The sequence below is a fragment of the Loxodonta africana genome, chromosome 22, assembly GCF_030014295.1.
Source record: "Loxodonta africana isolate mLoxAfr1 chromosome 22, mLoxAfr1.hap2, whole genome shotgun sequence".
Classification (NCBI taxonomy): Eukaryota; Metazoa; Chordata; class Mammalia; order Proboscidea; family Elephantidae; genus Loxodonta; species Loxodonta africana.
This window is the reverse complement of record NC_087363.1, coordinates 348945-369543: the sequence shown is the minus strand read 5'-3', so window position 1 is coordinate 369543 and position 20599 is coordinate 348945. Positions and strand designations below refer to the sequence as shown.

Here is a 20599-nt window from a genome sequence, read left to right as displayed (position 1 = left end):
GACTCCAAATGGTATACTAGTTTAAATATTTCAGAAAATTAACAAAATAATTCTAAGAGAAAGAATTTTTTTTAAGTATGATTTTAAGGTAAGGAAAATTTATCTAGTTATGACTAAAATTTTAGAATGCAGGACACAAATTATTTTTAAAAATCCAATTATGAAAAATTAAATAGTTCCCTATATTATAAATTTTAAAAATTTATTTATTTATTTATATTTATATAAACAAGCATAAAAAGTCATGTCAAAATATGGTTAATAAAGTTCGGGAAATAACTGTAGATCACACCTCAGATAAAGTGCTAATTTCCCTTATAAATAAAGTATTTTTGAGTATTAAGGAAAAGTGAAAACTACAAACAGAAAAATGGACCAAACATATAAAGCTTCACATAAAAAAGAGTAAAATCATCCCTTAAACATATGAAAAGGCATTCAACTGCATAAAAAATAGTGAAATTTTAAATTACACAGAAATTAGTATATAAAAATATTCAATTTCTTGTGAAAACATTCATTTTTATATACTTCTTGGAGAAGTGAAAAATGATTCAAATCCTGTGGAGAAGAATTGGACATCATTGACTAATATCACAGTTGTATATAGTGTTTTGTGGCATACATGGTTTGAACTTCACTACTAACCAAATTTTGGCAGTTTGAACCCACCCTGTATAACACAGCAAAAGAAAGGTCTGGTGATCTGCTTCTATTAAGAGTACAGTCAAGAAAGCTATATAGAACAGTTCTACTGTGTAACACATGAAGTCACCTGAGTTGGAATCTACTTGACACCAGTGGGTTTTTGGGTTAATTAGTCTTAGAGTCAACAAAACGTGCACACATATGAAATTATCCAGTAAATCTATATTGCAATATTGTTTGTAATTGCAAAAGACTGTAAGTCATTTAAGAGTGAACCTGTTTTTGGGTTGTCGTTCTCTGACTTAAGAAATGAGTTTACATTTTAATATTCTTATCAATCATTTTTCTTTCACAGATATTTGATGCCTCTAAAAATTATATAAATATTTTAAATGTATCCTGATTTTCTTAGTGGTTGAAGAAGGAACATTGGTTTGCTGTGATCCACTGAATCTTAACTAGAAAAGAAATTATTTCTTTGTTTGAAATCTTGTAAATTATAAGTGATTTGATTTTCAGTCTGTTCATTCACAAAAATTTTGATTTGTTTCTTCAAATTGGTTTATTTTACTATATTAAATTTAAATTGCTATTTATCAAAGGACATTCAAGGAGTGAAAAACAAAATGAATGGGAATAGTTTCTAGATATATAAGTGCCAAAGAGATCACATGCCTAGTATAAAAGAAAATATTAAATAAATAAGAATAAAAACAAATACTTCAAAAGAAAATTGACCAAATGACATCTAAAAGCACTTTACAAAAGAGAAAATCCATAAACATTAAGATGTGCCCTACCTTAATAATACCTCATATGCATGTGAGAGATGGACAATGAATAAGGAAGACTGAAGAATTGATGCCTTTGAATTATGGTGTTGGCAAAGTATATTGAATACACCACAGACTCCCAAAAGAATGAACAAATCTGTGTTGGAAAAAGTACAACCAAGAGAGGTGGGGCCAAGATGGTGGAGTAGTCAGACGCTTCCTGTGGTCCCTGTTACAACAAAGACAAGGACAAATGAGTGAATCGATTATATATATGACAAGCTAGGAGCCCTGAACATTAAACGCAAAGTTAAGAAATTGGAGCAGCTGGAGGAGGGTGAGACGGTTCAGAAGCAGCAAGGAGTTTCCGGACCTGACTCTGCGGGAACCGACACCTCTCAGCCCCAATCCCCTGGTGCAATCACAGCAGGGCTAGTGATAGCATTAGCTTGCATTTTCCACAAAGAGAGTGAGTGACACAGACTCTACTCATGCCTCTGGAATAGCAAAGAACAGTGCTCTCAGCAGAAGATAAGTACTTGCATCTAATTTACCACATGGATCAAAAAGAACCCCTTTCAAAAGAACTCTTTCCCATTTATCTGATCCCTCCTCACTCTACCCCAGACCCTGAGCTGGCTTCAGAGGCATTCAATTTCCCTGGGCCTGAGATATGTTCTGCTGTGCATCCTGAGCCATTCTCCCAGCCTTGGAGAAGGAACAAATTAACAAATGGGGAAAAAATAATCTGCTGACTCCCATAAACTGGGAACTCAGGGCAGAAGCGGCTCCTGTCCAGGCACAAGCAGTCCACAGATTTTGAATGACTTTCACCCTGGCATGGTCTTGTGTGGGCCCATTTTAGCAGCTTAGAGCCTTGTTGGCACAGTGCAACAGTGTATGTGTCTGAGGTTTGACTTCAAAGTTTTCAGCTGTGTAGTGGACAGGCCAGTTTTTGATGTTTGAAACCACTCTGCCTATAAAACAGGGTCCTCACCTACAAACGTCAGAGGCCCGAGGACTGGTGGCTCCACCTACACCACCTAGCTACCTGTGACAAGGGTCCAGGGATAATTGATGTCTTCCAGTACTTACAGCCAAAAGCATTGGGTGCCCATGGACGGGCTGTAGAACCCACCTGCCTGTGCAGTCTAGGGAACAGTGGCGTGCTTTCCTCACAGACACTCAGGAGAAAGTTGTCCTCTGCCTTGCTCAGAGTGTGACCCCCTGCTGCAACCAGACACTCGTGCCTACATCAATCACCCCTGCACCTCTAAGACTGTAAGTGAGAGCCTGCACCACACACTTGGTGACAGACTATCTGGACACCTTAGCTGAATACATACAAGAAAACGAATTGACTCCTAAGCTGTTATACATGGTAATAGCTCTATCCATCTGGTGACAGGACGTTAGAGCTTCAAATCCACCTATAATCAAGCTAGCTCACTTGAGAAGCCTATTTGGGAATATCAAAACAAAACAAAGCAAGAAGCTAGGACACAGTAAGCAAACATAAATTAAATTAACACAATAACTTATAGATGGCTTGGAGACAACAGTCAATATCAAATCACGTAAAGAAACAGACCACAATAGCTTCAACAAGCTCCCAAAATAAGGAACAAGGAATATTCCAGACGAAGAGATATTCCTGGAATTACCAGAGGTAGAATACAAAAGATTAATATACAGAACTCTTCAAGAGATCAGGAGATGGATCAAGCAAAACACAGAACAAGAGAAGAAACACACAGATAAAGCAGTTGAGGAAATTAAGGATTTTATTAAAGAGCATGATGAAAAATTTAATAAGCTGCAAGAATCCATAGAGAGACAGCAATCAAAAATTCACAAGATTAACAATAACATTTAAGAATTAGACAACTCAATAGAAAGTTAGGGGAGCAGAATTGAGGAAGTGGAGGTCAGAATTAGTGATACTGAAGATAAAACACTTGGCACTAATATATTCAAAGAAAAATCAGTTAAAAAAAATGAAAAAAAAAGAAGAAACCATAAGAATCATGTGGGACTCTATCAAGAGAAATAACCTATGAGTGATTGGATTACAAGAACAGGGATGTATAACAGAAAATACAGAGAGAATTTTTGAAGATATGTTGACAGAAAACTCCCCTGATATCATGAAAGACGAGAAGATATCTATCAAGATGCTCATTGAACCCTACATAAGGTAAATCCCAAAAGAAAGTCACCAAGAGATATTATGATCAAACTTGCCAAAAACAAAGAGAGAATTTTAAGAGTGGATAGGGATAAACCAAAAGTCACCTACAAAGGATAGTCAATGCAGAAACCAAACAGGCAAGAAGGAAATGGAATGACATATCTAAAGCCTTGAAGGAAAAAAAAAAAATTGCCAGCCAAGAATCATAAATCTAGTAAAACTGTCTTCAAATATGAAGGCAAAATTAAGACATTTCCAGATAAACAGAAGTTTAGGGAAATTGCAAAAACCAAACCAAAACTATAAGAAATACTAAAGGGTGTCCTCCAGAAAATCAGACAACAACCTAAGAATAGAATATAGGACAGAGCAACCAGGTATCAACCCATATAGGGAAATCACAAAAATAAATCAAGATTAAAAAAAAAACTCAAAACAAGGAAACAGCAATGTCATTATGTAAAAGATGACAACATTAAAACAATAAAGAGGAACTAAAAAATGTAGTTATAGATCTTTCATATAAAGAGAAAGTCAAGGCTATACAAAGAAACAAAGACATAAAACTTAGAAGAAACAAAGACATAAAACTTAGAATAATAAGGGTAAATATTAAGGGAACCACGAAGGGGACTAACAATCCTGCACATCAACATAAAATACAAGAAAAGCATAAAGACTTAACAAAAACAATCAACAACAGAATGCTTCAAGACATCAGATTTGGGCTCTTTCTTCTTTATGTATGTGTGCATTTATTCATATAAATTGACCTCTGAGCACTGCTTTTGGTGTGTCCCAAAGGCTTTGATAGGAAGTGTTTTCATTCTCGTTGCATTCTATGCATTTCTTTATTCCCTCCTTAATGTCTTCTATAACCCATTCTTTTTTGAGCAGGGTATTGTTCAGTTTCCAAGTATTTGGTTTTTTTCCTCTGGTTTTTCTATTATTGATTTCCACTTTTATGGCCTTATGGTCTGAGAAGATGCTTTGTAATATTTTGATGTTTTGGATTCTGCAAAGGCTTGTTTTGTGGCCTAATCTGTGATCTATTCTAGAGAATGTTCCATGTGCAGTAGAAAAGAAAGTATACTTTGCAGCTGTTGGGTGGAGTGTTCTCTGTAAGTCTATGAGGTCAAGTTGGTTGATTGTAGCAATTAGATCTTCTGTGTCTCTATTGAGCTTCTTACTGGATGCCCTCTCCTTCACCGAAAGTGGTGTGTTGAAATCTCCCACTCCAATTGTGGAGGTGTCTATCTCACTTTTCAGTTCTGTTACAGTTTGTTTTATGTATCTTGGAGCCCTGTCATTGGGTGCATAAATATTTAATATGGTTATATCTTCCTGGTCCATTGTCCCTTTAATCACTATATAGTGTTCTTCTTTATCCTTTGTGGTGTATTTAATTTTAAAATCTATTTTTTCAGAAATTAATATTGCCACTCCTGCTCTTTTTTGATTGTTGTTTGCTATATATATATTTTGTTCCATCCTTTGAGCTTTAGTTTATTTGTTCCTCTCAGTCTAAGGCGTGTCTCTCGTATGCAGCATATAGACGGAACGTATTTTTTTATCCAGTCTGCAACTCTCTGTATCTTTATTGGTGCATTTATTCCATTTATGTTCAAAGTAGTTATAGAAAAGTATGAGTTTAGTGCTGTCATTTTGATGTCTTTTTTTGTGTGTTGTTGCCAATTTCATTTTTCCACTTTTTTGTGCTGAGAAGTTTTTCTTTGTAGAATGTGTGTTCCTCCTTTCCATAGTAGTTGAATTAATTTTTTTGTGTCATTATGTTTATCTTGGTTTTTATTTTGAAGTACGGAATTGTTAGACCTCTTTGTGGTTACCTCAATATTTACCCCTATTTTTCTAAGTAAAACCTATCTTGTATCACCCTATATCGCCTTAGTTTCCTCTCCATATGTAAGATCTATGCCTCCTGTATTTAGTCTCTTTTTTTTTTTTGACTATTGTGAGCTTTTACATAATGATATCCATGATCACCTCTTTTGAGCATTTTTTTTTTTATTAATCTTATTTTGTTTTTGTGATTTCCCTATCTGAGTTGATATCAGGATGTTTTGTTCCATGACCTTGTGTTGTGTTGATATAATATCCTTTAGTAATTCTTGCAGTTTTGGTTTGGTTTTTGCAAATTCTCTAAGCTTGTGTTTATCTCTAAATGTCTTAATTTCACCTGCATATTTGAGAGAGAGTTTTGTTGGATATATGATTCTTGCCTGACAGTTTTTCTCTTTCATTACTCTATGTATGTCATCCCATTGCCTTCTTGCCTGCATGGTTTCTGCCGAGCAGTCCGAACTTATTCTTATGGATTCTCCTTTGTAGGTGACTTCTTTTATCCCCAGCTGCTTTTAAAATTTTCTCTTTATCTTTGGTTTTCGCAAGTTTGATAGTAATATATCCTGGTGATTTTCTTTTGCGATCTATCTTGTATTGGGTTCGATGAGCATCTTGAATAGATAACCTTTCATCTTTCACGATGCCAGGGAAGTTTTCTGCCAGCAGATCTTCAACTATTCTCTGTCTATATTCTGTTATCCCTCCATGTTCTGGAACAACCAATCACACGCAAGTTATTCTTCTTTATAGAGTCCCACGTGATTCTTAGGGTTTCTTCATTTTTTTAAAATTCTTTTATCTGATTTTTCTTCAACTATATTGGTGTCAGTTGCCTTATTCTCCAGCTCCAGCACTCTGCATTCCAATTCCTCTATTCTGCTCCACTGACTTCCTATTGAGTTGTCTAATTCTGTAATTTTATTGTTAATCTTTAAGATTTCTGAATGCTGTCTCTCTATGGATTCTTGCAGCTTATTAATTTTTTCACTATGTTCTTGAATAATCTTTTTGATTTCTTCAACTCCTTTATTGGTGTGTTCCTTGCCTTTCTTTGTAGATTGCCTTATTTCATTTCTGAGGTCATCCCTGATGTCTTGAAGCATTCTGAATATTAGTTTTTTATATTCTACATCTGGCAATTCCAGGAATGTATCTACATCTGGGAATGATTTTGATTCTTTGATTCGTGGGTCTGTAGAAGCAATCATGGTCTGCTTCTTTATGTGATTTGACATCAATTGTTGTTTCCAAGCCATCTATAAGATATTGCAGTATTTTCTTTTATATTTGCTCACTGAGTCTTATCTTCTTGTTTTGTTTTGTTACAATACACTCAGATAGGCTACTAGATTGTGCTATCTTGATTGCTGTAGCTTTTGAATCACTTATGTCCTGTTACCAGCTGGTCTGAGCTGTTGCCAGGTATATGACCTTATGAGCCCAGTCACTATTCTTGAATAGAATCAGCTCAGGTTTCCTAGTCCTCAGGGTCACCTAGTGTGTGGTATAGGCTCTCACCTATTAACTTAGAGGAGTAGTGGTGATGGTTGCATGAGCCAGTTTCTAGTAGTGGCAGAGGGTCACACTCTGAGCAGGGCAGGATGCGGACAGCCTTCCCCAAGTGTCAGTGAGGTTAAGAGTGACTCTATTCTCTAGAGCGCTCTGGTGGGTGGACTCTGCAGCTGTACCTTAGGTACCCAGTGCTTGTACCTTTATTGATTAGTAGGCATTAGTATCCTCAGCCCCCTTTAGCAGGTGGCCAGGTGGTGTGGGTGTAGCCTCAGCCTTCTGTTCCCTGGTGTGGGTCAGTGAGGGCTCTGTTTAATAGGCAGAGAGGTATCTGACCTCCAAAACTTACCTTTCCACTGCTCAGCTAAAACACAGTCAGATTTCTATCAGAATTGCCTTTGCATTATAATAGCCACCTGGTTCCCTGTAGGGATGAAAGCCAAAGACTGTGGGTCTCTTATGCCTGGATGGAGCTGGTTCTGTATTGTTATTCCAGTTTAGAGAATTCAGGGAAAGGTTTTTCTTTTGATTGCTAAATGTTGCTTTTCTCAGGCCAAGAGAATGGGTTAGAAAAGAAAGAAGAAGAAGAAGAAGAAAAAAAAACTGGCAGTGCACTTCACTCTCTGGCCCAGGGAATTCCAATGTTAATGAAGCCGGCTGGGGCAGGGATGAGAGGGATCAGATAGTTAGTAGAGAGTAGGGTGGCAAGAGAGGCAAAGTTACTTATCTTGTTTGATGAGGACTGTTTTATCTGAGATTCCAGAGGGGCGTGTAGCTTGTGTGCGCTGGCTGGTTCTCCACTGAGACTGCCCCAGAGGTTTAAGGCTGTGTCCCATGCTTGTACCATCTCAGGAAGCCGCAATCAGCTCCTCCACGCTTAGTCCAAAGCCCAGTGCCAAGGTTTCCCATCTGGGACGCTGCGCTCCAGGCTTCAAAACCAGCCACTACTTCCCCATGGTTTTTCATTTGCCTGTCAGCTGTGTCAGTGTGCAGCCTGTGTGTGCTGCCTGGGTCCCCTCCGAGGTTGGTCCTGAGGGTTATGCCTGCATCTGTGCTTGCTCCATCTCAGTAAGCCACAATCAGCCCCACCACTCTGGCACCAGGGAACTGCGAGAGCTCAAGGCTGTGGCATGGCACACTGGCTCCGGAAGCGGTTGCTGCTTCAGTGTGTGGCTTTTCTCTCCCCTTTCACTCGGGTCAACTGCTTAGTTCTGTGTTTTATGGTCAGGGTTAATAGATTGTCCTGTATGTAATTGATTCACTTTTTCTTTGAGTCTTTGTTGCAAGAGGGATAAGTGGAAACTTCTACTTAGCCAGCCATCTTGGTCCCACCTCTTATCTCCCGTTTTACTGTCTTTATGTTGTCACCATTTATAGATTTAAGTCTCTGTTTCCCTCTTTTAATTTTTTTTTTTAGATTTGTTTATTATGGAGTGTTCTTTACTTAGGTTGATATCTGACTCATGCTGTCGTGTGTCCTAGTCTGTTTATTGTCTGATGTTTGTTCTCTAACAGAATCTCTTTTGATATTTCTTGTAAGTTTGGTTTAGTGTTTATGGATTCCCTCAATTCTGTCTATTTGGAAGTGTTCTAATTTTGCCATAGTATTTGAGAGAGAGTTTTGCAGGATATATTATTCTTGGTTGGCAGTTTTTGTCTTTCAAGCTTCATATATGTCATCCCTTTGCCTTCTTGCCTGAATAGTTTCTGCAAAGGAATCAGAGCTTAACCTTACTGTTTCCACTTTTTAAATGACTTTTTGCTTTTCTTGTGCTTATCTCAGGATTCTTTCTTTGTCTTTGGTTTTGGCAAGTGCAATTATGATATGTCTTGGTAACTTTCTCTTGAGGTCTATCCTATACCAGGGTAATTGAGCTTCTCAGATGATCACCTTTTTGTCTTTCATGATATTTCAGAAGTTTTCTGCCAACAAATCTTCAACCATTTTCTCTGTTTTCCATTTTCTTCCCCTGTTCTGGAATTCTAATCACATGCAAATTTTTGCTCCTGATTGTGTCCCATATAAATTTTTAGGTTTTCTTCATTTTTTCTCTGATTTGTTTCTCAAACAAAGTAGCATCCATGAATTTATCTTCAATCTTGTGGATTCTGTATTCCATTGTTTCAAATTTGCTTCTAAAACTGCCTATAGATTTGTCAATTTCTGAAATTTGTTGTTTATCTTTTGGATTTCTGTTTGTTATTTTTCTATGATTTCTAATTGTTTACTTACTTTGACATTTTGTCCTTGTATTTTTTCCTTGAATTCTTCTATTGCTTTGTCTGTGTTTTCTTTGATTTTTGCAATATTTTCATTGGATTTGTCTGTTTTTTCCTTGACTTTGTCTATTTTATCCTAGGTTTTGTCTGTATTTTGTTTGCTCTCTTTCCTAATCAGAGAACCCTAAATATTAGTCTTTTGAATTTCATATCAGTTAGTTCCACTGCCTTTTCTTGTGCCAGAAGCTCATCTGATTCATTATTTTGGTCATTCACTGGATCCTTCACGTCCTTTTTTTTTTTTTTTTTTTTTAATGTGTTTTGATATTGTCTGCTGTCTCCCAGACATTAAGGTATTATTTTCTTTATTTATTGATTGCATGCTCATTTGTTTCACTCTACTTTTTCTTTTTGTTTTGATATGTCAGGGCAGGTTGGCCAGGTGTGGCTTGCTGCTTGCTCACCTGTGGACAGAATAGCTCTTGCCACCTTGACTGGGCAGGTGTGGCAGCAGCAGGCAGGGTGAGCTTGTTTCACAGTACATTGATTTGCAAGGTGGCTGAGGGTGGACTGGGAATGAGCTCTCTGCCTCCTATGTTGGTCCATAGGTTTGGGAATATTCACAGCACCTTGGCATAGGCTAGAGTGTCAGATGAGAGGTGGATGGGGCTAACTTCCCATCATTCAGGAATTGGTTGTCATGCAGCAGGAGGGAGGTTCAGTGTAGACCCTGTTGCAGTAATGGACCACATCTGGGGACACTCTAGCTCCAGCAGCATGGCAAGAGCTAATAGAAAGGGGAGATGGGGTAGAGTACTTTACAGGGCGAAGAAAGAAAAGAAAAGATAAATTAAAAAAGGTAGATGGCAGGTGGGGAATCTGACCTGGAGACCAACAAGATGGGGGCATAGTGGTGTATAGGGCTAGGTGGAAGGTAGGAAAAAAAAAAAAAAGAAAGAAAGGGAAAAAGAAAAAAATGGCACACAAGGAGCCCGTGTGTGGGGTGGGCAGAACCAGGGTGATGATGGGACAGTAGCGCTGTAGCCCAGAGGTGCCACATGGCCCTTTGGGAAGGTGTGGGAGTGGCATATAGAGCAGAAGGGTGAGGGGCAGGGAAGCAAGTTTTTCTGGTTACTGGGTGCTCTGTCTCCTGTTGGGAGCACTGTGAAATTGCTTGCTCGTATTCCCTGTCCCTGGTCACTGATGGCTGTGTTCCAAGATGGCAAAGCTATCCTGTCTTAGTTGGCAGGGGAGCTCTACTCCATATCTCTGTTTCCCTTCAACTTCTTCTTCCATTCAATATTTGATTTAGTTCTTTATCCCTTCATTTGTTGCTTAGAGTTCCCAGACTGACATTTGTATCTGCTTTGCTTAGTTTTTCCAGTGTTTGCTGTAGAGCGATGGTATAATGCATCTGTCTAGAATGCCATATTAGTTTCATCTCCAGTATTTAATCTTTTTCTAATTTATTTTCGCTTTGTTGTTTTTGGAATTTATTAAAATTATCTTTGTCAAAGAGCACATGAATAAATTTTATAAATATTTTATTGGTACAGGAAAAGAAATATATGCCAGTTCCTAAGTATACCACTTACATGATCTCTGAACATCATAAAATTATTTTTAAAGCTTTTATCTTCTTGATTTGACAAGTACTAAAAATCATGTTAGTATTGTTATAAATTTTGAATTTATATTTTTATCTTTTTTATTTGCTGGATACTGAAAAATCCTTCATTAATTCAATATTTTTTACATTTTCTCTTACTTTTTTTTGTTTCAAAGATTGTCTGTTTTTCATCATTCAAGCTCATTCATTTATTTTTAACTATGTTCATTCTTGTAATCTCAAATTTGTTGAACTCTGGTTCTATTGTTATATGCCTTTTATTTATTTTTCAAGGAGTGACCATAGATATTATATATTTTGAGTCTTTTTAGATGATAAACGCACAAACACTTATGTTTTTTCACAAAGAAAAGACATCTTGGTTGATATTGAAGTTTATCTGCTAGATGCTAGATTCTTAAGACATCTACTAGCAAGAAGAAAGAAAGAAATGGAAATATTTTCTTTGATTTTTCTTAGGTTATTTTCAGAATGAATATTGATTATTGCTTCCTGTGATATACCAGTTACCTTCTCATTGTAGTAAATTCAAACTATACCAAAAAATATGAAAATAAATCACAAATCATTTGAAATCTTGCCACTGCGAATAATCCAATGTTTCCTTCTAATCCACACTCACCCAAATACTGTTCATATACCTACCCATGCATATCCACTACTGACATGCAAATGTAAATAATTGAATGGTAGAATGGTATTATGGGTTGCCATCTTGCATTATAGGGAACCCTGATATGCAGTGGTTAAGCACTGAGTTGCTACCTGAGAGGATAGTGGTTCAACCTACCAGCAGCTCCACAGGTGGAAGATGTAGGAGCTTCTCCAGTAAAAGCTTACAGTCTTGGAAAATCTGTGGTGCAGTTCTACTCTGTCTTATAGGGTCGCTATAGTCAGAATTGAGTCATCGGCAATGGGTTTTTTTTTTTATTTTATTTTAACGGTTTATCTTTCATTGTTTTACAAAAATTAGGTAATGTTTTATAAATACATTTTAATTTCTTTTGCATGTCAGTTCATACTTGGAATATCTTCACAACAGCTCTTCTAAAATCTTAAATGCGCTGTATACTTTCATGGTATAGATGTACTCCAGTGTCTTAACACAATCTCTAATTCCATTTGCTTCTAATTTGTTTTCTCACTATAAATTTTGTGTTAAATATTCCTCAAAAACTGCATATTCATAATAGTCATTTTTGTACATGTGTTGTTATTTCTTTCAGATGGGCTGTCCTTTAATCAGTTTATAGAGCAAAAGGGTTAATGTTTTGTTTTGTCTCCACAAAGAAAAAAATGCTAAATCACTGTCCAAAAGGCATGCAAGGATAGACTAGAAGAATGATGAATTAGTGGAGCCCTGGCAGGATACACAAGTCATTCCTGATGACTTGAATTAAAGTACTTTAATGAAAGGGCTGGAAACCCTGGTGGCATAGTGGTTAAGTGCCACAGCTGCTAACCAAAGGTTCGGCAGTTCAAATCCGTCAGGTGCTTCTTGGAAACTCTACAGGGCACTCCTACTCTGTCACATAGGGTTGCAATGAGTTGGAATCGACTCGATGGCACTGGGTTGTTTTTTTTTTTTTGGTTAATGGAAGTGCTGTTTACATGGGTGTGGTTAGATTACCTGGAGAATACCAGATCCTTGCAAGTGTAGATAGATATTATAAAACCAAGGCCTGAAGCTAAAAGGGGAGGAAATAATGTTACCAGAGAATGGGGAGGAGTGGAACCATAGATGCAGCAATACTCTGCAGTATATGTATTCTTTAAGGGACATGGGCAGAGAAAAGGTATAGAAGCAGAGAAAACACACAGGGAAAACCCCAAATTCTCCCCAGCTGCCAACATCTTAGCTACTGTTGGTGTTGCTAATTGGGCTAATCCAAACAGAGGGACAGAGAAAGGCAGCAAATGCATCTGCAGTGAAATATAAGAAAAAAATTATCACTGAACATGACCCTAATTCCTAATTAAACAACACATTCAATTATCTTTCATCGTGTTATTCAAACAAGCTCTTACCTCACTTGTTCACAGTCAGAGGAAGGGTTGATCTTCAAGATTAGATTTTTGAACTTCAGTTAATTTGTGGTTTCATTACACAAAAGTAGTTAACTCTTTGGAACAAACGTCCCTTAACGTAATATGAGACTGTTAACACACCATTGATTATTTCTATTTAGGAATGTAGAAACAAAACTAGAAGATTTTTCTCAGTTGTGTTTTGGGTTTTGTAATGTAGATAAATTTTTTTTTTTTAATCTACGTTATAAAACCCAAAACCCAAACCAAAGCCACTGCCGTTGAGTTGATTCCAACTCACAGCAACTGTACAGGACAGGGTAGAACTGCCCCATAAAGTTTCCAAGGATTGCCTGGGGGATTTGAACTGCCGATCTCTTCGTTAGCAGCCGTAGTACTTAACCATTATGCCACCAGGTTTCTGTTATTTCAAGTTAGTAATTAAGTAGTAATTTCTTCAGTGCCACCATGACATCTTTGTTCCTCAGACTATATATGATGGGATTCATCATTGGTGTCAAAATTGTGTAGAAAAGAGAAAGGAGCTTCCTCAGTCCTTCAGGTTTATTTGATGTGGGCTGTAAATAATTGATAGCAGCTGTTCCATAGAATAAGACTACAACTGTAAGATGAGAAGAGCAGGTGGAGAAGGCTTTGGCCCTCCCTCTGGCTGAGGACAATTTCAGAATACTGGAGATAATTTTGCCATAGGAGGCAACGATCAACAGAAACGGAACCATTAAAAACACCACAGAAACTATATAGACTGCCATCTCATTTACAAATGTGTCCCCACAAGCAAGTTTTAGTATTGGGGGGATGTCACAGAAGAAATGATTAATTTTGCTAGACCCACAAAAGGTCAAAGAGAAAATTTGACATATTTGTCCAATTTCGACTGGAATTCCACTGATCCAGGAGCCAGCCACGAGCTGGATACAGACTTTGTGGTTCATTACTAGAGAATAGTTCAGAGGGTTACAAATGGCCACATAGCGGTCATAGGCCATCACTGTCAGGAGGAAACACTCTGTGCCTCCAAACATAAGAACAAAATACATTTGCGTAGCACAGGCCAAAAAGTAAATATTTCCTTTCTGGGTCCAAATGTCCCTGAGCATTCTTGGGACAGTGGCTGTTACATAACATATTTCCAAGAAGGAAAAATTGGCAAGAAAAAAATACATGGGATTCTGCAGAGTAGGATCAATTCTTGTTATCAGTATTATGATGCTATTGCCCAACAAAATCATCAGATATATGACAAAAAATATCCCAAAGAGAATCCACTGAAGATTGGGTATATCAGAAAACCCCACGAGTGTAAACTCTGTAACTGTAGTAGTATTTGATTTTTCTGCTTTTGATTTGCTTTCCATCTGTGGATATGGTAAATTCAAGATGATTAATTTAATCACAGTTTTTAAGAGCATTTTCACTTCTGTTAATTGGATACGTGCATGTGTAGAGCTACATATCTCTTAAATTAACTCGATCAACACATTGCTCCATTTCTAGGGAATATGATTTAAAACTTCAGCAATGAACTGATATGCTATTAAAGAAATTCAATGTATAAAATCCTGGTATATTTTATTAAACTTGGATTGTAATGACACCAGAGATATTGAGAAATGCACCCTGTTATTTAGAGCATATTTTCAGGAAAGAGCCATGATTATTTTACCCCAATAAGAATGTATCATTTTCTATTGCTTAATCTCAGTTCATGAATATTTTCTGTATGGATATCCGTATCCCAACTTCTCTGAAGTCAAAATTTTTCTATAAATTTTTTTTCTTAATTCTTTGCTGAAAATTAGTGTTAAGACTTTCCTTTTGTAAGACTCAGTTTTCTTAAACCAGTCCTTCATTTCTGTGTTAATAAATGTGTACATTTTTATTTTATCTTCTGTATTTCTTCCATCACTCATACAAAAAAAAAATGCCTTTTAACATCTCTTTTCAGTTTATGGTAAATGTTAAGTTACCTTTTTTTCAGTCAGAAGTATGACCCACTCTTCCTTACAACCAAATCTAACTCTGTCTGCCTCGTCCCCTTTGTAGTAATTTTGCTTTAAACCAATTATTAATCACTCTGGCCATGCATGAGGAAAGAGTGTGTGAATGAGACTGGACAAAAACACAATCATCTTACTTCACTCTATATTACTGTCCTCAGTTAAATAGTCACTGGACACTACTTGACAATTCACATGACACTTGTTTAATATTTACTCTCAACTTTTCAAAACAATTATTCTTCATTTTTTTGTCTCCTCAAACCTACTACGCCCCACTCCGCCTTTTATTCCAATCAGCTGATGATTTTGACTTAATAACTTCCAATGTAAAGGGGATCAGACAAGCATTCACTTATATTTTCTTATATCTATTAGTACTAGTTATCAAAATGAATATACAGGAATTACACCTATTTCTCATTTATTGACTATCTCATTATCCAACATTTCTCATTTACAACAATATTAAAAAATCTACTATCCACTCTTTGCCCGTTAATGAGATGGCGGGCACAGTGACAAAGGCTGATGAGCAACCCCTCCCTAGAGGCAGTCTCTGAAAGATCTCAGGGTGTTAGTCCATGCTGCCCCTCACCCTCCAACCTTCCTGCCTGTGGGGGTGTGATGTCCAACTGTAGCGTGGGGCTGGCCTTCTCTGTGGCCATGGCCTCCAGGCAGCCATGCAGGCAGCATCAAGTGTTGCACTGATGAGTACATCAGTAAATCCTAGCTGTTATTATTTCTACGATCATATTTTCTAGTAAAAAAAAAATCAAACAGAAGTCTGAAAACAGGAAAAAAATCCTCCATTTTTTGCATAATGCCAATTCTTGCATAATGACCTGGTATTTGGAAACCAAACGAGTTGATAAATGAGAAGTGGGTGTATTTTATTAAAAATCATAAATACTGCTGTTATAATCCTTTGCCATGCATTTAATTTTATTTATAATTTGGAAAGTTAAAGGGCTGCATGTGTTACCCTAATTAGTTAACTCATTTTCAAATACAGTTTTTTTGCAGAATTTCATGTTTTTTGTTTTATTAGTTGCATCTTGATCTTCAAATTAAAAAAAAAAAAATCCTTAAATAAAATAACCCAACAGTAAAATAACACCTTACCTTTAAAGATTGCATAAAGCTGTCTAGGAGAGTCTAGGAGTATTGTTAATATATATTCTTTTTAAGATTTTCACTTTTTTTTTTTAGTCTCAAGAAGTCACTTGGATTGTACAACAGCCTTTGCTTGCTTTCAAACACAAAGTGCTCTTAAAAAGGAAAGAGTTGCACTCACCCTGGGGGAAATCTCTCTTGTGTATCTACTTAATTTCTAGCAGAAAGCTTGTGTCTGGCAATCGGTGTGGTCTATTTTTCAAAACAATTTTCTCTGAATAGAGCTGACTTTTTCTGCAGCCCCTTTTTGGCATAAAGGCTAAGCAAACTTGTCTTCCAGGATATAGAGAGAGTGCTTGGAGGATTAATACTACTTACTCTCTAGCACTACTTCCATGGAAAAAGTTCATCTTTCTAGCTATTGCATTTCAGACCCTGGACAATTGATGTGAACTGGACTTCCTCATTCTTACAACTGTAACTCGTACAGATGGGTCCTTAGGAAAACATGTCATATCTTTTGTCACATGAACATGCTACCCTTAGTCTCTTCACTGTAATGGGTGCTTAGATTCAATTTTCTTTATTTCTTTTGTGTGTGTGTGTGTGTGCTATAGGGGAAATTTACAGCTCAAGTTAATTTCTTATTCAAGAATTTATACACACATTGTTTTGTGACATTAGTTACAATTCCCACAATGTGACAGCATGCTTCCCCTTTCCGCTCTGGATTCCCTATGTCCATTCATCCTGTTCCTATCCATTTCTGCCTGCTCTTCCTGTTTCTGGGCAGGAGCTGTCCATTTGGTCTCATGTATTTGATTGAACTAAGAAGCACATTTCCCCACATGTGTTATTTTTTGATTTATAGGCCTGTCTCCCCCCACACTTCTGTCAGTTTGTCATATATTGGGGGACTTGTGTGTTGCTGTGATGATGGAAGCTATGCCACTGGTATTCAACTACCAGCAGGGTAGCCCACGATGGAAAGGTTTTAGCTGAGCTTTCATACTAAGACAGACTAGGATAAAGGACCCCACGGTCTACTTCTGAAGGGAATTAGCCGGTGAGAAACTTGTGAATAGCAGCAGAACATTGTCTGATATAGTGCTGGAAGGTGACCCCCCAGGTTGGAAGGCACTCAAAAGACAACTGGGGAAAAGGTACCTCCTCAAAATAGAGTCGACCTTAATGATTTGGATGAAGTCAAGCTTTCGGAACCTTCATTTACTGATGTGGCATGACTCAAAATGAGAAGAAACAGCTAAAAACATCCATTAAAATTCAGAACATGAGTTGTACTAAGTATGAATCTAGGACAATTGGAAATCATCAAAAATGAAATGGAACACATAAACATCAATATCCTAGGCATTAGTGAGAAGAAATGTACTGAGATGGGCCATTTTGAATCAGACAATCATAGGGTCTACTATTCTAGGAATGACAATTTGAAGAAGAATGGCGTTGCATTTGTAGTCAAAAAGAACATTTCAAGATCTATCCTGAAGTGTAATGCTGTCAGTGATAGGATAATATCCATACACCTACAGGAAAGACCAATTAATACAACTATTAATCAAATTTATGCACCAACCACTAATGCCAAAGATTAAAAAATTGAATATTTTTACCAACTTTTGCTGTCTGAAATTGATCATACATGCAATCAGGAAGCATTGAGAATTACTGGTTATTGGAATGCAAAAGTTGGAAATGAAGAAGTATAGGTAGTTGGAATACATGGCCTTGGTCAATGAAATGATGCCAGAGATGCTATGATAAAATTGTGCAAGACCAATGACTTTTTCATTGCAAATACACTTTTTCAAAAATATAAATGACATCCATACTCTTGGACCTCACCTGATGGAATACACAGGAATCAAATCAACTACATTTGGGAAAAAAGACAATAGGAAAGCTCAATATCATCAGTCAGAATAAGGCAAGGGGCCAGCTGTGGAACCGATTATCAACGCTCATATCCAGGTTCAAGCTGAAGCTGAAGAAAATTAGAACAATCCATGAGAGCTGGACTAAGACATTGAGCATATCCCACCTGAATTTAGAAAGCATCTCAAGAGTAGATTTGATGCATTAGATAATAATGACTGAAGACCAGACAAATTGTGAAGGAAATCAAGGACATTATACATGTAGAAAGCAAGAGGTCATTAAAAAGAGAGAAAAGGTCAAAATGGATGTCAGAAGAGACTCTGAAACTTGCTCTTGAACATCAAGTCGCTAAAACTAATGGAAAAAAATGAAGTAAAATCGCTGAACTGAAGATTTCAAAGGGCAGCTTGAGAAGACAAAGTATTATTACGACATGTGCAAAGCCTGGAGTTAGAACACCAAAAGGGGGAAAACATTCAGCATTTCTCAAACCAAAGGAACTGGAGAAAAAAAAAAGAAATCAGTCGAGTGGCAATAGTGAAGAATTCTATGGATAAAATACTGAACCACACAGGAAGTATCAAAAGAAGATGGAAGGAATACAGAGTCAGTGTACCAAAAAGAATTGGTCGATATCAATCACTTCAGAAGGTAGCATATAGTCAAGAACTGATAGTACTGAAGGAAGAAGTCCGAGCTGCAATGAAGACATTGGTGAAAAAAAAAAAAGGCTCCAGAATACCAGTTGAGATGTTTTTACAAATGGAGGCGGCGCTAGAAGTTCTCACTCATTGTTTCAAGAAATTTGGAAGTCAGCTACCTGGCCAACCGAATGAAGAGGTCCATATTTATGCCTATTCCCAAGAAAGGTGATCCAACCGAATGCAGAAATTATTGAACAATATTATTAATATCTCAATCAAGTAAAATTTTGATGAAGATCATTCAAAGTGCCTGCACCAGTATATCGACAGGGATTACCAGAAATTCAACCTGGGTATTCAGAAGAGGACATGGAACGAGTGATATCATTGCAGATGTCAGATGGATCCTGGATGAAAACAGGGAATACCAGAAAGATGTTTAGCTGTGTTTATTGACTATAAACAGGCATTCAACTGCCTGGATCATAACAAATTATGGATAACATTGCAAACAGTAGGAATTCCAGAACATTTAATCGTGTTCATGAGGCAGTTGTTTGAACAGAACGAGGGCATACTTCATGGTTTAAAGCCAGGAAATGTGGGTGTCAGAGTTGTATCCTTTCACCATACCTAGTCAATCTGTATGCTGAACAAATAATATGAGAAGCTGGACTATACAAAGAAGAACAGAGCATCAGGATTAGAGGAAGATTCATTAACAACCTGTGTTATGCAGATGACACAACTTTGCTTGCTGAAAGTGGAGAGGAGTTGAAGAACTTACTGATGAAGACCAGGGACCAAAGCCTTCAGTATGGATTACATCTCAACATAAAGAAAAAAAAGAACCTCATAACTGGACCAATAAGCAACATCGTGATAAACAGAGAAAAGATTGAATTTGTCAAGGATTTCATTTTACTTGTATCCACAATCAACACCCATGGGAGCAGCAGTCAAGAAATCAAAAGACACATTGAGTTAGGCAAATTTGCTGCAAAAGAACTTTTTAAAGTGTTGAAAAGCAAAAATGTCACCTCAAAGAATAAGGAGCGCCTGACCCAAGCCATGGTGTTTTCAATTGCCTCATGTGCATGTGAAAGCTGGACGATGAATAAGGAAGACCGAAGAATTGATGCCTTTGAACTGTGGTGTTGACGAAGAATGTTGAATATACCATGAACTGCCAAAAGAATGAACAAATCTGTCTTAGAAGAGATACAACCAGAATGCTCCTTAGAAGCATGGGCAAGGCTAGGTCTCACATACTTTGGACATGTTATCAGGAGAGATAAAATTAGATTGGGAAAATATAGGAAATAGTAAAAGTTGAATGAAAACTTAGAACGTTTAAACAGGCTTTCTTTCAACAACAGTTGTGTTTTACGGTACACAGGCCTAATATAATTTCTAAGGCCTTTTAGGTAATTTATTGATGTTAAATCGAATTAGGTATTGTCATAATTTAAGCTTATATATTTTTGCTTTTTATGTCAAAAGAGAAAGGATATATATATATATTTGGGTCTGCTAATGGATGTGTTCATTTTTGCCATTTAAAGGGATGAACTATAGTAGGTATGCAACAAAGACAACGTTTAAGAGGTTTATTAAAAATAAATTTATTTCATATGGTCAAAAGATTCATCTGTCTGACTAAAGTTTAGGTTTCTTGCTGTTAAAATAACAAAATTTTCTTTGATTTCTGAGTTGAAGGTTGATTTAAGAAATACTATTGGAGTCATTATTCCCTGTTCTTGACCATAGCGAATGTGACCCAGCTGGAGCTGGGCTCACAAGAGCGCACAAAGATTCACAAGGACACATCAACTGGGCCCTGAGGTATAAAGACAATAGCTAAGATAATCTTGGAAAATACCTTTTGGGGAACCTTTCAGGTGAGCCACTACACAAAAGACTTTCCATTCTTATCATTTTCTATTAGCATTTAGTGAATAGAAAATATGTTGGAACAATGAAGATCCTCTTGACTGTCCTTACTGAAACCTGTACCAATGATTGTTGAAAGAGACGATTCAAAATGTAGGGTCACA

At 37.0% G+C, this 20599-nt stretch overlaps 1 protein-coding gene across 1 annotated transcript; it reads right to left on the bottom strand.

Moving 5' to 3' along the window:
* Nucleotides 1-13296: 13296 nt before the first annotated feature.
* LOC100674209 (olfactory receptor 10AG1-like) lies at nt 13297-14295 on the bottom strand. Its single transcript, XM_003423132.2, has one exon. It carries the CDS (start codon nt 14293-14295, stop codon nt 13297-13299), a length of 999 nt encoding a protein of 332 aa, XP_003423180.2.
* Nucleotides 14296-20599: the final 6304 nt, after the last annotated feature.

Coding starts and splice junctions, on each gene's coding strand:
- LOC100674209 (XM_003423132.2), bottom strand. CDS start 14,295: ATGCTCTTAAAAACTGTGATTAAATTAATCATCTTGAATTTACCATAT.